Raw genomic sequence first — 20,082 nt, 5'->3', positions numbered from 1 at the left:
TGACTTTAAAGGCAAGAAGCCCCCCATGCCTCCTCCCCTTCGTGCACACAGCTCTTCCCATCAAGAGGTGGGGTCTGGGTGGGCCCTGGAAACTGCTTCTGACCAGTAGAACAGGCCCGGGGCGGGGGGGGGGGGGTGGGGGGTGCTGGGGGAAGGGGCTGGGCCTGGGACTTCAGGGGTCTGGAAGCTTCCGATCTGGAACCGTGAGGTCATGCTGTAAGGGAGCCCAGGCTACCCTGCTGGGGAGGACAGCACATGGACAACCCAGTGGCTGGCTAACAGAAGCCCCACACGGAAGAGGGGCCTTCTTGGACACCCCGTCCCCAGCTGAACGGCCCCTGCAGGGGCGGTCCTGGCTGACACCACAGCCACAGGTCTGAGGTGCAGGTGCAGGACTGAGAGGACGACCCTGCTGGGTTTGGGGTGGTTTCTTCTGCAGCACTCCATAATGGCTAACGGTCCCTCGCACTGCTCTTTTGGCTTTTCTGGAGGTTTGGAAGTTCTCAAAATTAAAAACAAAAACACAGGGGCGCCTGGGTGGCTAAGTCGGTTAAGCAACTGACTTCAGCTCAGGTCGTGATCTCATGGTTCGTGGGTTCGAGCCCCGCGTCAGGCTCTGTGCTGACAGCTCAGGGCCTGGAGCCTGCTTTGGATTCTGTGTCTCCCTCTCTCTCTGTTCCTCCCCTGCTTGTTCTCAGTCTTTTAAAAATAAATAAAGTTAAAAAATTTTTTTTAAATCCTTCAGGAGTAAAAACAATTGAAAAAGCTGGGCCATATAAAGTCCATATTAAAAAAAAAAAGTAACGGGACAAACTGGTAAATGCATGCTACGTTGAATGACAGCACTAATCAAAAGAATGCAACGCTATATGCGGGCACAATCGGAAAATAATAAATTATATGTATGTGGCTTTCTCCTTTAAAGAAAATGATCAGAGAGGTGGTGTTTGCACGGCAGTGTGAACCCACAGAATGACTGAGCTGTGCATTTTATTTTTTTTTAATTTATTATTATTTTTTTACGTTTATTTTTTGAGACAGAGAGAGACAGAGCATGAAGGGGGGAGGGGCAGACAGAGAGGGAGACACAGAATCGGAAACAGGCTCCAGGCTCTGAGCCATCAGCCCAGAGCCCGACGCAGTGCTCGAACTCCCGGTCTGTGAGATCATGACCTGAGCTGAAGTCGGACGCTCAACCGACCAAGCCACCCAGGCGCCCCTGAGCTGTGCATTTTAAAACGGTTCCTATAGTTTAGGTGAAGTTCACCTTGGATTGAAAAGAAACAAAAAAACCCAAGTAGAATCACTGTTCCCAACAAAATAAATGATCCAACTCGCTCAACACAAGGAGTGTGAGAACACTTTGAAGGTGCCCAGCTAAGAAAGAAAGAGTTGAAAAAAGGGAGCCCAGGGGCGGCCGGGTGGCTCAGTCGGTTGAGCGTCCGACTTCGGCTCAGGTCATGACCTCTCGGTTCATGGGTTTGAGCCCCGCTTCCGGCTCTGTGCTGGCAGCTCAGAGCCCGGAACCTGCTTTGGATTCTGTGTCTCCCTCTCTCTGCCACTCCCCTACTCGTGCTCTGTCTCAAAAAAATAAATGTTCAAGAAAGCGGAGGAGTCCAGTGTCTACGCGCGGGAATGGGCATCAGGTGTGGGGAGCGAGCGCCACCTGCTGGCGGCGTTGCTACGCTGCGGTCGCGCCCTCGCATCTGGAGGCTGAGGGGTTAGAAGCGGTTCGTGTGAGATCAGAAGACTCACAAGAGGGCCCGCGGGGTCCCTTCCTTACACTGGCATCATGCCCTATTTCTCCATTGTGCGAGACCCCATGTGCACGACAGAAACGCTCCCGCGGCAGGAACGACTGTGAATTTAATCGGTCCCAGTGGTGATAGGCATTTGGATGGTTCTGGAAGCTTGCATATTATGAGCATGCCTCGGTGCCTTTGGCCAACTCCCTTGAGAGAGCTTGCTCACTTCATAGTCCCCAGATGTCCTAGCGGGCATCCCCACCCCCAGCCACCTTGCTGTGGAAAGTCTGTGTCCCCCCCACCCCCCAAATCCCTGTGTTGAAATCTGCCCCCCAAGGTGGTGGTTTGGGGAGGTGAGGCCTCGGGGTCGGATCAGGTCAGAGGGTGTGGCCCCCATGAATGGATGAGCGCCCTGATGAGAGAGACACCAGAGGGCTCCCTGCCCCTGCGCCCTGTGAGCACATGGGGAGAGGACAGTGGTCAATGAACCAGGAAGAGGCCCCTCACCAGACACAGAGCCAACAGGCGCCTTGAACTTGGACTCCCAGCCTCCAGACCCGGGAGAAACAAATGCCTGTTGTTATAAGCCGTCCAGTAAATATTCCGGGACGGCAGCCCCCTGTGGGCTGACACCTCCCCCCGCCCCCCCGCGGAACCTCCCCCGCCACGTGACCAGTCATCACCACCCGCAGGTGACCGACAACGGGTTGTTCAGACCCCTTTTGGAAGAAGAGTAAACCCTACCTCTCGGTCCCAGGCGAAGGGCCTTTTGTCGCCTGCGCTCTCCAGGATGGTGGTCCAGTTCTGCGGCTGGGATCTGCACAGCGCCATCTGGGCGGTCAGGGAGTACGTGTACGTGAACAGCCCGTTCACCTCCAGCAGGACGAACTCTGCCTTCGTCACCTCCTGGAACTTTCCTTCCCGCCACCTAGGACACACGCGCAGGGCTTGGCTGCAGGGGGGTGCAGGAGCCCCGAGATGTCACGAGACAGTTCTGGGGACGGTGGGAGCGGCACGCGAGGTCCCCTGGCCTCACCCGGCTGCCACTTGGCAGGGGACCAGCAGCAGGTGGGACGGGGCAGGGCCAGGAGGTGGGGGGGGGGGGGGCGCGGGCACGGTGTCCTGTGGGGTGGCCACCAGAGGCCTCTGTGAGAAGCAGAGACTGGAAGAAATTGATGGGATGTTCTACAGGCAAAAAATGGCACTGGTAAAGAAGTAGATGAGGGGCGACTGGGAGGCTCAGTCGCTGAAGCGTCCGGCCTTGGCTCAGGCCATGATCTTGCGGTTCGTGGGTTCGAGGCCCACATCGGGCTCTATGCTGTCAACATACAGCCCACATCGGATCCAGCCTGTCGCTCCCTCTGCCCTTTCCTTGCTCCCGCATGTGCTCTCTCTCTTCTCTCCCTCAATAATATTAACATTTTTTTTAAAAATACATGAATGAATGAGTAAGCAAGTGAACCAACAAAGAAAACCCTTCACAGCTGTCCTCTGACATTTTTCTAACGACATCTGCCAACATTCAAAAGGTGTATATTAGGGCCGTTAATGAGGGTTGTTCTAAATCATTATTTTTTTGGCACACGTCCTGTGCTCTCCTGCCAGGCGGGAGCTTACACCCCTCCTCTGCCCGGACGCCTCCCTTGATCTTCACACCCCGTGTGGGTTTGCGTCCCCGCCGCGTGGCAGCTCTGAGTGTGGGGCTCGGCCGTCGGGCGGGGCCCGGTCCCGGTCCAGTGTGCGCGGGCCACAGCCTCACCCGGGCGCGGGATCAAGGCCACGAACCCGCCTGTTTGCAGGTGTGAGTCGGTGCCTGCTGCCTTCAATCAACTACTCTTTAGTCAGATGGTCTGCAGGGCACTGAGCTGAGCCCCCGGCCTCCAAGTGCTTACTTAAATCGATTGGCATTCAGTGAAATGGAAAAGCTGCTTCCTCAGGCGCACTGGCCCCACGTACCCCCCCTCCACACCCCCCCCTCCCCCCGGCTCATGAGTACCCACCAAAGTGTAGCCATCACGCAGGGTGGGGTGTGCAGGGGGTGGGGTGTGCAGGGGGCGTGATGGAGGAAGACGGCAGAATCCACAGAGGGGGCAAATGAATGCTCGGACTCAACCATGTCCCCCAGAGCGCCCTCCACCCCCGGGGACTGTATTTGGAGGTGGGGCCTCTACACCGGGAATTAAGGTGGAACGAGGTCCTCAGGGAGGGCCCTGATCCCACAGGAAGGGGAGGAGACGCAGTGTCCCGCGCGGGAAGACGCAGTGTCCCGCGCGGGAAGACGCAGAGAGAAGGTGGCCGGCTGTGAGCCAAGGAGGGAGCCTCCCCAGGAGGGGCACCCCCGCCCTGTCCACGCTCTGACCTTGGCCTTCTGGCCTCCGGAACCGTGAGAGAATCACTGTCTGCTGTTTGAGCCCCCAGTCGGCGGTAAATTTCGTTATAGCGGCGGGAGCTGAGAGATTGCAGGGAGGGGACAAAACAAGGGCGGGGGAAGGTGTGGAGAGAGGGGTGGGGAGGGCGGCGGTGAGAGGGGTGCGGAGGGGGGCGCGTTGTCTGAGGGCCCGGGCTGCGGGGTCTTACAGTTCCACCACCGGCCTCCAGGGGGTGTTGTAGTAGACGAGGCGGGGGCAGCCCAGCTTCTCGTACCGATAGTTCACCACCAGGTCCTCGCGGGACATCTGTCCCCGGAAGTTGGGGTCATATGCTTCCCTAGGCGGACACGGGGAGGGGGCAGTGGATGGCCCTGCGCCGCCAGCCTCCCCCATCAGACTGTGGGCGTGCCAGACCTGTGCAGTCGTGGGAACCGAGTCCTTAAAATAAATCTCCGTGCCTCTCCTATCTCTGGCCCTCTCTCTGTCTCTCCTCCTGTCTCTGTCTCTCTCTTAGGCTCTTTGTATCTCCGAGTGCGTCCCGTCACTTTTCTCTCTCCCTGGAGGTCCGTGTCACGCACCTGTCCGTGCCCCCCCCCCCCCCCCCCCCCCCAGGTCTGAGTGCAGGTTCACTGGCCGGGTTGGGCCTTGGCTGTGGGTGTGGACCGGAAGGTGACTGCCTCCTGGCTTGTATACTGGGGCCGTGGTGTATAAAACACACGCGTGTCCTCATGCTGGGGGTCGGAGTTCTCTGTTCTTCGGGTTCCAAGAAGGGTCGAGTCCCACCCATCCCACCCCATGCCCGCTTGGTGGCCCTGGGGTCCAGCTGCACTGCACAGAGGGTCACCCTGGCCCTCACCCCCTCCTGCCTTGGTGGACAGTGTTGGGCTAACTGTCAGCTCAGAGGAACAGGTGCCCGGGCCCCATGAGCTGGTGGCAGGCTGGCAAGATGGCAGAAAGGTGGCCTGGTAGGTGGGCAGACCTGAGCCACATCACAGTGGCCCTCCCACAGGCCCGGCACCTCCCCTACCTGTCCTCTCCCCGCCCCGGATTCCCTTCTGTCGGGAAATCAGTTTAAAAACGATTTCTGAGTTGTCTTTGGGGCTGGGGGACAGTCAAAGGGAGGGACAATCAAAGGTTTCACCAACAGAAACCTTAGGCTCACTTCTCGATGATGTAGCTGTAGTTGTCCTGAAGGCCCACTGGGTCCAGGATGCCGTTGGAACAGGCTGAGATTTTGCTGCAAGCGAGAAAAAGCGGTGAGAAGCTTCCAGAACCCACAGAGCACCAAAGGATTGTGAATTCTTCCCTTGGACGCGTATACCCCCGCTGGTTTGATTTTGGAGAACTTTCTTACTTCCATCCTCCCTACCAGGCCCAGAATCTCTCCAAGGAGCCAGAACTCGTGTGGGGAGACCGACATCAGAGGCCAGGACCTAGGCGCTGGGTGTCCTGGCTCTTGAGACCATCATTTCCTGGGTTTTCTTTGTAGTGTTACATCTGTGGCTGCCTCTTTATGCAATATGGTTTATTTTGGGCCGGTTTCAGATTTTAAGGACTAGAATCATGCTGTGTGTGTCGTTTCGAATCTTCTGTTCCACATCCCTGGCACACGGCTATGATAGTCCATTGCATCGAGCCACTGCACCTGTTTATTTCCTGTCAATGGGATTCGAGCTGGCCTGCTTCCATCTTGGAGCTATTAGGAATAATGCCGCTGAGAACATTCTGGAACCCTTGCCAATGTAAACGTGCCAGATTGGAATTGCTGGGTCAACAGATGTGTTTTCTAAAGCAGCTGAAAAACGTACATACCCGCGGCACAGTCTGTGCATTCCGGAGGCTGCCAGGGGCTCCCGGTCCTTACCAGTACTTGCTCCTGGCCGGGCTTTGTAAATTTCACCATGCTGGTGGATGAGAGTGGTGGTCTCTAATAAAAGTTTTCATTTTCTTTTCCCTATGAAGTGAGGCTGACTGCATTTTCAGCACCTTTTCCTATGCTTACCAGCCGTTTGGATTCCTTTCTTGTTTCTTTCTTGGAAGTGCCTGTTCAAGACTTTTGCCCATTTTTTAAAAATTAGTTGTTTTTTTTTTTAATTATTAATTGGTAGGAATTCTCCATAAAGTCTCAGTAGCATGTGTGACGCTTGATCTTGGGGTGATGAGTTTGAGCCCCACAGTGGACGTAGAGATCACTTAAAAAACAAAATCTATTTTTTTAGTTTTTTATTTTATGAGATATTTTTAAAGGTTTATTTCTTTAGAGAGAGAGTGCGAGTGGGAGACGGGCAGAGAGGGAGAGGAGAGAGAGAATCTCAAGCAGGCTCTGCACGGTCAGTGCACGGCCTAACGTGGGGCTCAAACTCACCAACCGTGAGATCGTGACTTGACCCAAAATCAAGAGTCAGATGCTTAACCGACTGAGCCACCTAGGCACCCCCACCCAAATAAAGTCCGTTTACAAGTCCATTGCTGGTTATGCATGTGCAAATATCTTCCCCACGCTCTTTATGGCAAAAGCTATTTGTATATTGTTTAAAAAATGTTCCCTGCACATTATGTCCTTGTGTATAAATATATCATTTGTTGATTCAACAAAATGTTTCCATTTGGGGGAAATGTGGTAAAATCATCACCTGTGTTTATTAGTGCCCTTGAGCAGGGGACATTGAAGCTGGCCCCGACTAGCTCCTGAGAGCCAAGCATTAAATCTGCTGGAATTTTGTGAGCCGGTGGATCATTCACGATGGTACTTGAAATCCACACGGGAGTATTCACACCACAGGAATTGGCAAGGGCTGCAATTTGGGGCCTCCCCCTCCACCCAGAACTGGTTGTCACCCATTTACCAGCACGCCACTGCCTGCAGGGGAAGAGTATGACAATTTGACTGATCTTCTGGTTTCTTCCTTTTTTTGTGCCTTGGATTCTCGGGGCTGCATTCCCTGGGGGTAACTATGGAAACTGGAGCAAAGTTCCCCCAAAATATCAGCAACCAATTAAAACCAAAAACCGTAAACAATTTTAATCAAAATGAGGAATTCAGGGACTCGTAAAAGACAAGAAAGAAAGAAGGAAAGAAAGAAGGAAGGAAGGAAGGAAGGAAGGAAGGAAGGAAGGAAGGAAAGAAAGAAAAGAAAGAAAGAAAGAAAGAAAGAAAGAAAGAAAGAAAGAAAGAGAAAAGAAAAGAAAGCGAACAAACACATGATTAGGAAAGAGAGCAAAGTGTAAATATCACCAAGCTGGTAAAGGAGGGGAGAACACTGTGCCAGAAACCAAACTCAGCCTGTCAGTATTCATTATTTAACTATTTCTTTTTTTCCCCTAACATTTATTCATTTTTGAGAGATAGAGACAGAGCGTGAGCAGGGGAGGGGCAGAGAGAGAGGGAGACACAGAATCCAGGCTCCAGGCTCCAGGCTCTGAGCTGTCAGCACAGGGCCTGACGCAGGGCTCGAACCCACGAACCGCGAGATCATGACCTGAGCTGAAGTCAGACGCTTAGCCGTCTGAGCCACCCAGGTGCCCCATTATTTAACTATTTCTTATGAGAATGTTAAATATACATAAAAACGCACAGGAAAATGTCACCCGATTTCAACAGTTGTGAAACTACTGTGACCAAGCTTGTCACGTCCCAGTCCCCCCCCCCCCCCCAATATCGACACACTTACTTCTGAATGACGATCTTTTTCTCCTGGTCACAACCCACTGAAATGAGTGCCGTCTGCGGAGGAGAGAGGCAGCGATGCTGACCGGGGTCGGTGAGGGCCGCTGACGGCCCGGCTGTGGTAAGAACCCACTTGGGGACACTCACACCCAGGAGAGACAGGAAACGGTGTGCCCAGATCCTGACACGGTGACCCAGTCTCCCAGGACTCACTGTAACTGTGCCTGGCCCCGCGGAGCTCAAGCCCTAAGGGCTTGCCAGAGCTATGGGGGTGCAGTTAAGTCCCCTGTCACTAGCTTATATCTTAGTTCCAACCAGAGACCAGTTTATAAGTGTGGGACAAAACTTGGCATACAGAAGACAAACATGGATTTACCACGGGACAGAATGCAATATTCCTATCAATTTTACAAAAATCGTGGTAAAGGGGCGCCTGGGTGGCTCAGCTGGTTAAGCATCTAACTCCTTTCCGGTTCACGTCATAATCTCATGGTTCGTGAGATCGAGCCCCACATCTGTGCTGACAGCACAGAGCCTTGCTGTCTTGGGATTCTCTCTCTCCCTCTCTCTCTCTCTCTCTGCCCCTCCCCTGCTCTCTCTCTCTCTCTTTCTCTCCAAATAAATAAATAAACTTTAAATAAATAAATAAGTAAATCAATAAATAAATAAACTTAAAAAATGTAGTAAAATACACATAACATGAAATGTACCATCTTTAACCATTTTAAGCGCAAAGCTCAAGGCCATCAGGCACACTCACACGGCTGTACACCCACCCCCACCAACTGTTTCCAGAACCTTCTCATCTCCCCAAACTGAGACTGTCCCCATGAGTCCTGACACCCCACCCCCTGCCCCACCCCTGGTGCCCACCATCTGTCTCTGTGGACAGGACTGCTCTGGGGACCTCAGAGAAGAGGAATCAGACAGTATTTGGACTTCTGGGATTGACTTCTTTCACTGAGCGTAACGTCTTCAAGATCCATCCATGTTGTGGTGGGTGTCAGCACGGACCGCCCTGTGTTTATTGGTTCACCCGTCAGTGGACATTAGGGTAGCTAACACCTTTTGACTATTACAAATAAGGCCACTGTGAATATATGTGTACAGGTTTCCGTGTGGATGTGTGCAGTTTTCCGTTCTCTTGGGAGCACCAAGGAGTGCTGTCACCAGAGTTGGCCAGAGGTGTTCTGGGGATGATCAAGGAACGAGACGAGACACCTGCTCCTAGGATGGTGAGTCTTGAGGGGCAGACCTGGGGGGTGCTGTTGCGGGGCGGCGGAGGGTGGGGAATGGCGGGGAGGAAGGGAGTGACCCTGGAAACTGGGACCAGATCACCTCCATTTTCAAATCCTGAACATAGGCTTGGCCAGCCCCTCAGGGAAAATCCAGGGGAGACCCACCACCATTATTCTTAACGCTAACAACAAAGAATATGGGACAGTGAAAATTTGGGACATACCAGTGGCTTCAGGTCCACACATGAAATTTCCTTGTTGGCTACGTCCAGAGTGATGGTAGATACTGTGGGTTTCTTTATGCTGCGAAGCAATGGGAGTGTGTATTATCGCACATCAGTGTCACAAATAGTATCAGGGTTAAAAACAATCACCAACCCACCGATTTACTTACCCATCCATCCATCCATCATCCATCCATTCATGATCCATTGAGGCCTCCGCTTGTCCATCCATTCATCCATTTGTTCCAGAATACTGACTGAGAGAACCTCTGCTCACACGTGGTGGCCCCACCCTCCCTTGAGTTTCTACTTCTTCTTGAGTCAGTTTTATTCATTTACGTATAATAACTTCTTGAAAACCACATCTGACATCCATTATTATTACCTAGCTACGTATCACAACATTATTATCACCTGGCTACGTATAATGTTTTCTTGTTCTGTTTTTCATTGAAGTATAATTGCAATACAATATCATATTGGGGCTCCTGGGTGGCTCAGGTGGTTGCACGTCCGACTTCGGCTCAGGTCGTGATCTCGTGGTTCACGAGTTCAAGCCCCGCGTCCAGCTCCGTGCTGACAGGTCAGAGCCCGGAGCCTGCTTCGGATTCTGTGTCTCCCTCTCCTCTCTCTGCCCCTCCCCCACTCATCTCTCTCTCTCTCTCTCTCTCTCTCTCTCTCTCTCTCTCTTTCAAAAAATAGAAGCATTAAAAAATTTTCTTTAAAGAAATGCAATATCATCTTAGTTCCAGGCATACAACATAGTTATTTAACGTCTGCATACATTGCAAAAGGATCGCCATTAATAGGCTAGTTACCGTCTGTCACCATACAAAGTTAATACAACATTACTGACCGTGTTACCCAGGCAGTTCAATACATCCCCATGACTTCTTTATTCTATAACTGGGGGTGTATTTCATTGTATACCTACACCACGTCTTCTTTATCCATTCACCTCTAGATGGATTGCTTAGATTAGATGGCTTCCATAATTTGGCTTTTGTAAATGATGCTGCAACAAACAAAGGGGCGCGTGTATTGTTTCAAGTTAGCGTTTCGGTCTTCTTCAAATAGTCAGACCTGGAATTGGGTTGTGTGGTGGGTCTCCGTTTCATTTTCTGAAGAGCCTCCATCCTGTTCTCCAGAGCGGCTGCACCAGTTTGCATTCCCACCAACAGTACAGGGCGCCCCTTTCTCCGCATCCTCGCCAACCCTTGTTTCTTGTGTTGTTGATTGTAGCCATCGTGACGGGTGTGAGGTGGTATCTCGGTGTGCTTTTGATCAGCATTTCCCTGATGCTGAGTGACGTGGGGCATCTTTTCACGTGTCTGTTGGCCATCTGGATGTCTTCTCTGGAAAAGCGTCTCTTCAGATCTTCTGCCCATTTTTTCATCGCGTTGTCGTTGTTGTTCTTGAGTTGCGCGTGTTCCTTACGTGTTTTGGACGTCGGCGTCTTCTCCCAGTCAGTGGGCCGCCTTTTCATTTTGTGGGTGGCTTCCTTCACTGTGTGGGAGCTTTTGAGTTGGGTGAAGCCCCTCCCCTTATTCTTTGATAAGTCTCCACACTTGTCATTTTGTGTTCTACTGTTTGTTTCAATTCTCCCCTCCTTCGTCAGGATTGCGGGGTCGCCTTGTGTACTGGGCTTCTGAAGAACCAGCTTTATGTGTCACTTTGAGTTTATCCTGTCTTTTTGCCCTCTGTTTAATGCATTTCAGATTGTATCATCATTAACTCCCTTCTTTTTGTGGTTCCCCTGGTTCTTTAAGTTCAATGTTTACTTCATGCGTCTTCAGTCCGTTCTTCCCCCTCATAATAAAAGTGCTCAGGGTACAGATTTTCCTTTGAGTATGTTTCAGCCGTGTTGCACGGATTCTAGGACTCAAGGGTTATTTATAAAAGCGTCTCTTACTTTCCAAGAAAGGGGGCTTTTTGTCATTGGTTTTGTTTTTCTGGCCATTCAGTTCTAGTTTTGTTGGATTATGGTCTGAGCATGTGGTCTGAAAATCTCTACTGGGAGATCTGGTTGATTTTTTTAATTGCCAAGTACATAAAAAATTGAGTTAAATATTTTTTTTAAATGTTTATTTATTTTTGAGACAGAGAGAGACAGAGCATGAACGGGGGAGAGGCAGACAGAGAGGGAGACACAGAATCGGAAGCAGGCTCCAGGCTCTGAGCTGTCAGCCCAGAGCCCGACGCAGGGCTCGAACTCACAGACCGTGAGATCGTGACCTGAGCTGAAGTCGGACGCTTAACCGACTGAGCCACCCAGGCGCCCCGAGTTAAATATTTTTTTAATGTTTATTTGTTTTTGACAGAGAGAGAGAGACAGAGTGTGAACAGGGGAGGGGCAAAGAGAGAGAGGGAGACACAGAATCCAAAGCAGGCTCCAGGCTCCGAGCTGTCAGCACAGAGCCCGACGCGGGGCTTGAACTCACGAACCGCGAGATCGTGACCGGAGCCGAAGTGGGATGCTCAACTGACTGAGCCCCCCCAGGCGCCCCTAGAATACTTTAGTTCCGATGTCTTAGCAAATTCCAATTATATGTGATACAGTGATACAAAATTCCACACGTAGAATGAAGACTTGTTGAAAGACATATTCTAGGGACCCCCTGTGCGTGGGGTCACGCAGGACGTGTCCTTCTGTGTCTGGCTTCTGTCACCGCACACAGTGTCCTCAGGGTCCATCCACGTGGTGGCAGGCGGCAGGACCTCCCTCCTTCCTGAGGCCGGGTGATATCCCAGCGTGTGGATGGGCCACACTGTGTCCACCCACTGGGCCGTCTGCGGATACGGGGCTGTTTCCACGTTTTGGTGACTGTGAATCAGGCTGCTGTAAACACGGTGTGCACGTATCTGTTCCAGTCCTGCTTCCCATTCTTCCGGGCGTAGACCCAGAAGCGGGATTGCCAGGTCATATGGTAATTCTATGTTCAATGTTTTGAGGAACCACCATTTAGAAAGTGTTGCCGACTATTCTGGCCTTACTGTCCTTGGAGGGAGGGAGTCTGGATCTCGGCCCCGCGTTCCCGGATCTGTCAAGGGAACCCCATACACGGGGGCCGCCCACTCCCATCTAGGCGACCGCGTACCTGGAGGTGAAGTTGGGGTTGGCCCTGCCCCAGTGGTGCTGCTGCCTCAGGGAGATGTTCTGTGGAACCGAGAACAAACACAACGGTGGGGCAGCCCGGGGTGGCTGAGGATCGGGGCTCGGGGGGGACACTGAGGTAGGACGGGGCTTTGGGAGGAGGAGCCTGGAAAGCATCCAGCTGCCTCTTGATTCCAATTGTACCACCGGTGAGAGGCTTCTAGGGGTTCATAGAAATGGCCAACCCCAAGCCTCTTCGTTTCCTGGCTGCCTTTGTCTGAGGGACCCGGACTGAGGGGTGACTTCGTTTCCCCTCTTCTTTAGGAGGTGACGGGGACCGGCCCAGAAATCCCCCCGTGGCTGACTGATGCCTTGTCAGGCTCCCGTTTTGTGGAGACCGCCCAACCCTACCCTAGGCTTCCGGGGTCAAGTGCAAACTCCACGGTGTGACCGTGAGGCCTGGCTCGGCCCTGTGGAGCACCCTGGCCTCCTGTTTGGCCAGGACCCTCCTGCCCTCCCGCCCCCCCCCCCCCCCCCCGTTTCACCTCCATCCTCGTGCCTCAGTTTACCCAGCTACCCAGATTTCCCTGGGGCTATGTTAGGCTCTCTGTCACGCCCTCCTGCTTGTCCCCTGTGCTTCCTGCCTGCAGGGAGCAGGGGAGGGGCGGGGAGCAGCAGGGCCGTGTCCTCTCCAGATGCTTTAGCGCCTTATCCAGCCGTGGGCGGGCGAGGAAGGAAGTTCAGGCCGAGGAAGCCTTCAGGAGGCCGGACCTGGCTGGGCCCAGTCAAGGCTGTGCCCTTCCCTGCACTGACCTGGGCCTGGGGCGGGGGCGCCACTCACCAGTCTGTGCTTGGTGTTTCCGTCATAGGTGTAGCCATCCTCGTAGATGGCCACCTGCAGCCCCAGGGAGTGGGGGTTGCTCACCATTGCCTGGTGGGGGGTGGGGGGTGGGGAAGGAGACGCACACCATTTACTGGGGCCGGGGGACACAAGAGGGCGCCACTGGGATCTCACCACAGGGGACCCCTGTGCCCCTTCACACTAAAAACCGAGCTTGCTCTGCAAAGGCAGCCGCCCCTCCGATCCGCATGCCCCCGCCCCACCTCGTCTACCCCCCAGTGTGGCCTCTGAGCCCCCGCACTGCAGACAGCTTGGAGCTGTGGGACCCAGACCCGTCCCTGCTGGTGGGTCTGCACCGCCCCCCCCCTGCCCGGAGGATCCCCAAGGAGGCCCGTCCTGAGCAGGAGGCCGAGGGGAGAGCCTGAGATAAGAGCCGGAGCCAGCCTGGCCTCCCCTGGCTGGACTTCACCCCATGGCCTTACATTAATCCGCACCCTCCCCCCGAGAGTCTGGGCTTGGCCACTTCGGTTTCAGGTCTGGAGACCCCCACTGTCTCTTGAGCACCTCCCGCCCTGTGAAGGGAGGCGGGAGTCGGGGCTGCTGGCCAGAAGCACAGAAGCGGGGTCCGGCTGGGCTAAGAGGAAGAGGAGTGGGAAGCATAGAACAGCCCAGAAGCAGGATGGAGAAGGAGGCACGGAGGCCCCCGGGAAGGAGGCCAGCCGGGCGGAGGCCGTTTCTCCACAGCGTCACGGGTGAGGGCTCTCCCCGGCGGTGCCAGGGGACTCGCAGGGCCTGCGACGCTGGGGGGACCCCAAGTACCAGAAGCACGGGGTGGCGTCAGGAGGAGGTGGCCTTACCAGTGGGACCGGTGACCTGCCTGGCCGCGGAATCATGAGCGCTGTGAGCTGCAGTTTGCTGTTCATGTCGATGCTGTACATCCTGTTGTCAAATTCTCCTTGCAGAAGCTCTACCTGGGCAGAAACGCTGCCAAATCAATCCGTCGCATCAGATGCGCGGGGGCGGGCAGGCAGCGGTCTCCCCTGGGGATGGAACCTCCTAGTCTTTCATGCGCGCCACTGTCTTCCCTGCCGGATCCTGCAGCCGCCCCCCCCCCTCCGTAGAGCCTCGCGGCCCACCCCATTGCAGACAAGCCTCCTCTTTCTAGAAGTCTCCCCACCCCCCACCCCCCACCCCCGGCACACCTGATTTTTGCCATAGTTGCTTCTTTGCCAAGTGCGCATCCCTAGGTGGTGTAACTTGGTCCGGCCCGTTTTCAAACATTCTTCTAAGCCCCTTGCAATCCACAGGCTCTCCCTTCACCCCGCCCTCTTCGTGTCTCTTCATCTCTGAAGCCCCCCCCCCCCCCCCCCCCGGCTGCTGGACCCGTAGATTCTCACAGTCTGGATTTTCCTGGTGCAGGTGGGCGTTGGAGGATGGGTCTGTCAGGTTTGGGTTATTACACTTTGGCTTATTATCTAATACTGTGTGATTTGTCTTTGCTGCCCAGCTTTCATCCGGGGGATTTTTGCGTTTTGCTTTTTTTTTTTTTTTTAATATTTATTTATTTTTGGGAGACAGAGAGAGACAAAGCGTGAGCAGGGGAAGGGCAGAGAGAGGGGGAGGCACAGAATCGGAAGCAGGCTCCAGGCTCCGAGATGTCGGCACAGAGCCTGACGCGGGGCTCAAACCCACGGACTGTGAGATCGTGACCTGAGCCGAAGTCAGACGCTTAACCGACTGAGCCAGCCAGGCGCCCTGTCACTCGTGGGTTTTTGTTACACTGTGTAGTTGCTGGTTTGGGTGGGGCTTTTGGTGGGGGTGGGATTTGGGAAAACTACTTGCTAATGGCACAGCCTTTTTCCCCAGAAGAGTTCAAGGGCCCACAAGAAAATCCCCATGGTTGGGGACTGGACTGATAGTTTATTGTGGCAAGTAGAGGAAAGAAGAAAAAAATCACTCCCGTCTCCTAGCACCATCATTTCATAAGAGGATATTTTCATAGATCGATACACTCAGTAGTTGCTTCCCATATCGCTAAATGCCGTGGATCCAAAGGCCATTTGGAAATGGACACCCTAGGGGCGCCTGGGTGGCTCGGTCGGTTAAGTGGCCGACTTTGGCTCCGGTCACGATCTCACAGTTCATGGGTTCAAGTCCTGCATCGGGCTCTCTGCTCTCAGCACGGAGCCTGCTTCAGATTCTGTGTCTCCCTCTCTCTCTGCCCCTGCCCCATGTTCTCTCTCTCTGTCTCTGTCTCTCTCTCTCTCTCAAAAATAAGTGTTAAAAAAAAAAAAAAAAAAGAAAGGGTGCCTGGAACATTGATCTAAACAGTTACGATCACATACTTTGCAAACGTCAACTTGGAGTTGGGGATCCATGAGAATCTCCTGAACGTTCATAGGGCACCTCTGGAAATCAAAAGCTGGAAACATCGGATCGGGGAGCGGGGTCAGTATTTCCACTTGCCCCACATCAGTGAACATCACGGCTGCCTCTTGGGACCAGATGTTTTGGCCTGAAAACTAAGAGAAAAGCAACTTGGGAGATCGGATCGTTCTAGGTGTTTTTTGAGGATGTAAATTTTATCTCACGATTCAGGTTTAAATTTAGAAGGAAGACCAGATAAAGTCATCAGTACGCTTCATTCATTCCTTGGTGATTAATGATGGAAGCTCCGTATTTCCTCAGCAGAGAGGATACACAGGAAATAATTCTAGACTTATCCACAGGTCCCGCGGACCGCTCTGGAAAGTCGGACGGAAGCTAATGACCCTCCCCCAGAAAATGCCGTGGTTGTCAAGAATGTGTCAGTGTGACGGGGTCCTGGGTGGCTCAATCGGTTAAGTGTCCGACTCTTGGTTTTGACTCAGGTCATAATCTCACAGTTTGTGAGTTCGAGCCCCATATCAGGCTCTGTGCTGACAGCATGTAGCCTGCTTGGGATTCTCTCTCTCTCTCTCTCTCTCTCTCTCCCTCCCTCCCTCCCTCCTTCTCCCTCTCTTTCCCTCTCTGTCTGCTCCTCCTACGTTCACTTTCTCTCTCAAAAATAAATTAACTTTAACAGTCCTCACGTTTCTTTCTGGCTTAGCTGCTGATGAGTTACGGGGCCTTAGGAAAGAGAGAAATCTGAACTTCAGTTTTCCTCTCTTGTAAAAGTTGGACGATATTATCTCCTTCCTGGGGTTTTGTGAGAGTGAAATAAAATTAGACAGGCATGACGTAAAAGGAGATGTGAAATAACTCTGGCATCACCGCTTCCGGTCTCTCTGTGACTCAGTTTTTCTGTCTGTCCAATGGGGACAATATAAGGTTCTTCGACTTCTTCTTCTTCTTTTTTTTTTTTTTTTGCGATTATTTGTTTATTTCTTTTTTAGTTATCTCTACCCTCAACGTGGGGCTCGAACTCACAGCCCAAGATCAAGAGTCACATGGTCCGCCAACCAAGCCCCCCAGGTGCCCCCGAGGTTGTACTTCTAAAACAATGGTCGGGATTAAATGGGGTTAACAGGGGCACCAGGGTGGCGCAGTCGGTTAAGCGTCCGACTTCAGCCAGGTCACGATCTCGTGGTCCGTGAGTTCGAGCCCCGCGTCGGGCTCTGGGCTGATGGCTCAGAGCCTGGAGCCTGTTTCCGATTCTGTGTCTCCCTCTCTCTCTGCCCCTCCCCCGTTCATGCTCTGTCTCTCTCTGTCCCGAAAATAAATAAACGTTGAAAAAAAAAATTAAAAAAAAAAATAAATGGGGTTAACAGAGGGAAACCTCTCAGACCAGCACCTACTATATCCTGAACGCCCAGTAAGTTTTAGCTGCTGTGGCCGCAAATCCCATATTAATTAAAATCATTAAAAGATTGCCGTTGTTATTAAAATACCAGTATTATTCTCATAACTAGAGTGATTTCCCGCCTTCAGGGAAAGGATCAGCAGCTTGAGAGAGAGACCGTAATTCCTAACCGACACGGCGATAAACAGCACTTTGATTGTACCTACTTTGATTAGAGAACTTGGCAGGATTCCGAGGCTGCCATAATACAAACTGTTCTCCCGAGTTAAGACTGCCAGTTCATTCTGATCTAGGAGAAAAGAAACAAGACAGAACAAAATGGAAATGAGGGCTGTTTCCGTGGACAAAACTGTAACAATCTAACAAGTTGTGAAAAAACAATTACCCCCGATTCCATCATATAGACCAGGGGTCAGCAACTTCTTTTGTAAAAGGCCAGATGGCAGGGGTGCCTGGGTGGCTTGGTTGGTTAAGCATCTGACTTCAGATCAGGTCACGATCTCATGGTCTGTGAGTTCGAGCCCCGTGTCGGGCTCTGGGCTGACGGCCCAGAGCCTGGATCCTGCTTCGGATTCTGTGTCTCGTCTCTCTCTGCCCCTCCCCCACTCATGCTCTGTCTCTCTCTGTCTCAAAAATAATAAACGTTAAAAATTTTTTTTTTTTAAAAAAGGCCAGATGGCAATGTTTTCTGCTTTGCTGGTCAGGTGCTTTGTTATAAGTATTCAGCTCTGTGACAGCAGCTACAGACCAGTTGTAAATGACCGGACGTGATTGCATTCTAAGAAAACTGTTTTTTTTTTTTTTTTTGAAGTTTGTTGATCTTGAGAGAGAGAGAGAGAGAGAGAGAGAATGAGCAGGAGGGTAGGCGAGAGGGAGGGAGACAGAGAGTCCCAAGAAGGCTCTGAGCCCTCAGTGCCAAGCCTGATGGGGGGCTCGAACTCACGAACCGTTGAGATCATGACCTGAGCAGAAACCCAGAGTCGGATGCTAAACAAAAATTGTTTTCTTCCGTGACTGAACGAACCGGTCCTCCACGGGTGGGCCTGGAGGTTGTTTCTGGTCTTTCGCAGACACAGAGTTCCAAGGAACACAGGAGAGCACTAAAAGGTTTTCTGAAAGGGTCAACATGACCGGATGTGTATTTTTATTCTTAAAAAAAGAAGACAAGGGAGCTTTCAGAAAAAGTGAGGCTTAAGCTGAACCTTGGGGAAAGCCTCTGATATAGAAAAGTGGAGGTGTGTTTGAGGAGCGGGGAGTGAATTAATGTACTGAGGGTTTCTCGACCTTGGCGCTAGTGAGGTTAGGGACCAGATCCTTCTTTGCGGTAGTTTGGGGGTGGGGGTGGGGTGCGTCCTGGCACTATAGGATGTTAAGCAGCGTCCCTGGCCTCTACCCAGTAGATACTAGGAGCACGCCCCCCGATGAGACAACCACGCATGTCCCCAGACACCGCCGAGTGTCCCCAGGTTGACGAAACGGGGACTTGGCTGTACAACAGGTAGAAGTTTTCAGGTATGCAGGAATTAATTGTATTTGTAATGTTAAGAAAAATTCCTCTAAGGGACCATATGCACCACTGGTTTAATTTTAAGGAAATGCTGTATCATGGATTTCTATAATTATGAGTTAATTTTAAATAGATATAGGGACATAGATAGTAGGATGTAATGCAACGATCAGCAAACAGAGGGAAATAGTGACTTAAAACTCAAGCGACGGCCCCCTTCGCCCGGTTTACTCTGCTATTTGCCTTTCCAACCCACGAACCGTGTGAGGAGAATTACTCGGGCGAATGTCATCTTTTAGACAGCACCAGGACAATGACTTGGTTGCAAAGAAATCCTGGGGATGCCAGCTGGTGGGGGTTGAAACGTGTCCCCTCCAAAAAAGACAGATTGGGGTCCTAACCCCCTGGACCTCAGCAGGTGACTGTATTTGGAGATCAGGTCTTTCCAGACGTGATCAAGTCCCAGTGAGGTCATCAGGGTGGGTCCTAATCCAATATGACTGGCATCCTTATAAAAAGGGGAAACATGGGGCGCCTGGGAGGCTCAGTCCGTTGAGTGTCCAACTTTGGTTCAGGTCATGATCTCTCAGTTCGTGGGTTCGAGACCCGCGTTGGGCTCTGTGTTGACAGCTCAGATTCTGTGTCTCTGCTTCTGATTCTGTGTCTCCCTCTTTCTCTGCCTTGCTCCACCCCCCCCCTCAAAAAAACATTATTTATTTTTTTTTAAAGGGGAAATATGGACATGGAGACATGCCCAGTAGGGGGCACAGTGTGCAGACATAGGGGACAAGGACCGTCTACAACCCAGAGAGACAGGCCTGGGGCACATCCTGTCCTAGAGCCTCTGCGGGGAGCACGGGCCAGCCCACATGTTGATGTCAGACCTTTCCGGCCTCTAGAACTCTCCCCCCACCCTTCTTCCCCGGTTTGTGGGCATTTGTGGTAGCGGCCTTAGGAAGCGAGCACCCGATGAACGGTCCATCGTGGTGAAAAGGCACAATAGTTTATGGCAGGAGCTGCTCTCGAACGTGCGATGATCACACTGTGGTTTGGTTTGGGCCAGACTGGATCTAGCGGGGTCGGCGGCGAACAAGCCCAGTATAGGGCACCTTCTAGAAAGCTACCCGTAGGCTGGCCACGCACTGGCAGCGATGTTGTGGATGGTGACGTTGGCTTCCGAAACGGAAGAATACGAGATGCGGGGTTCTTCGTCCATGGGGACAGGGTAAACGAGCTGACCTATGAGACGACAGGGCAGGATCATGAGGAAAGGGACCCCCGCCGCCCGCCCACCCCAGCCCTTGGTTAGCGACTCAAGGGGTAACGGAATGGAGGCAAACACGGCCCGGGGCCGCACCGCCGTGGAGCGTCGCACAGAATGCGCTTGGGTTTGAGCAAAGCAAGCCTGGGTGGGACAGGAACGCCGGGCGCCGGCTGCAGGGTTCCGGAGAACTGCTTTTCTCACTGCGGGAGGCGTGAATGCCCTGGAATGCCTTTTACTATATGGGTAACATGGAATCAGAGCTTCCTTCCTGGAATGAGCACCCCGAATGGACCAGTCAGCCCTGAGCCCTTTCCTTGCGTGGGGTGGGGCTGGGGCGGGGGTGGGGGGAGGA

At 52.6% G+C, this 20,082-nt stretch overlaps 1 protein-coding gene across 3 annotated transcripts in view; it reads right to left on the bottom strand.

The window, feature by feature from the left end:
- Nucleotides 1-20,082, bottom strand: part of CATSPERD (cation channel sperm associated auxiliary subunit delta) — a 44,090-nt gene that overhangs the window by 3,363 nt on the left and 20,645 nt on the right. For 2 of the 3 annotated variants that reach the window (XM_047844394.1, XM_047844401.1), the window contains exons 10-21: nt 19,610-19,705; nt 17,166-17,248; nt 15,524-15,700; nt 14,036-14,149; nt 13,179-13,268; nt 12,342-12,400; nt 9,244-9,322; nt 7,786-7,838; nt 6,961-7,056; nt 5,277-5,351; nt 4,323-4,451; nt 2,490-2,673 (exon numbers count right to left, since the gene is read on the bottom strand). In XM_047844394.1, coding sequence (XP_047700350.1) covers nt 2,490-2,673; nt 4,323-4,451; nt 5,277-5,351; nt 6,961-7,056; nt 7,786-7,838; nt 9,244-9,322; nt 12,342-12,400; nt 13,179-13,268; nt 14,036-14,149; nt 15,524-15,700; nt 17,166-17,248; nt 19,610-19,705 — 1,235 coding nt within the window. The remainder of the gene's footprint in view (nt 1-2,489; nt 2,674-4,322; nt 4,452-5,276; nt 5,352-6,960; nt 7,057-7,785; nt 7,839-9,243; nt 9,323-12,341; nt 12,401-13,178; nt 13,269-14,035; nt 14,150-15,523; nt 15,701-17,165; nt 17,249-19,609; nt 19,706-20,082) is intronic. The other variant, XM_047844408.1, reaches the window with a different exon arrangement.

The sequence above is a fragment of the Prionailurus viverrinus genome, chromosome A2, assembly GCF_022837055.1.
Source record: "Prionailurus viverrinus isolate Anna chromosome A2, UM_Priviv_1.0, whole genome shotgun sequence".
In the NCBI taxonomy this organism is placed as follows: Eukaryota; Metazoa; Chordata; class Mammalia; order Carnivora; family Felidae; genus Prionailurus; species Prionailurus viverrinus.
Note: the sequence above shows the minus strand (reverse complement) of the source record. Positions and strands in the feature narration are given on the sequence as shown.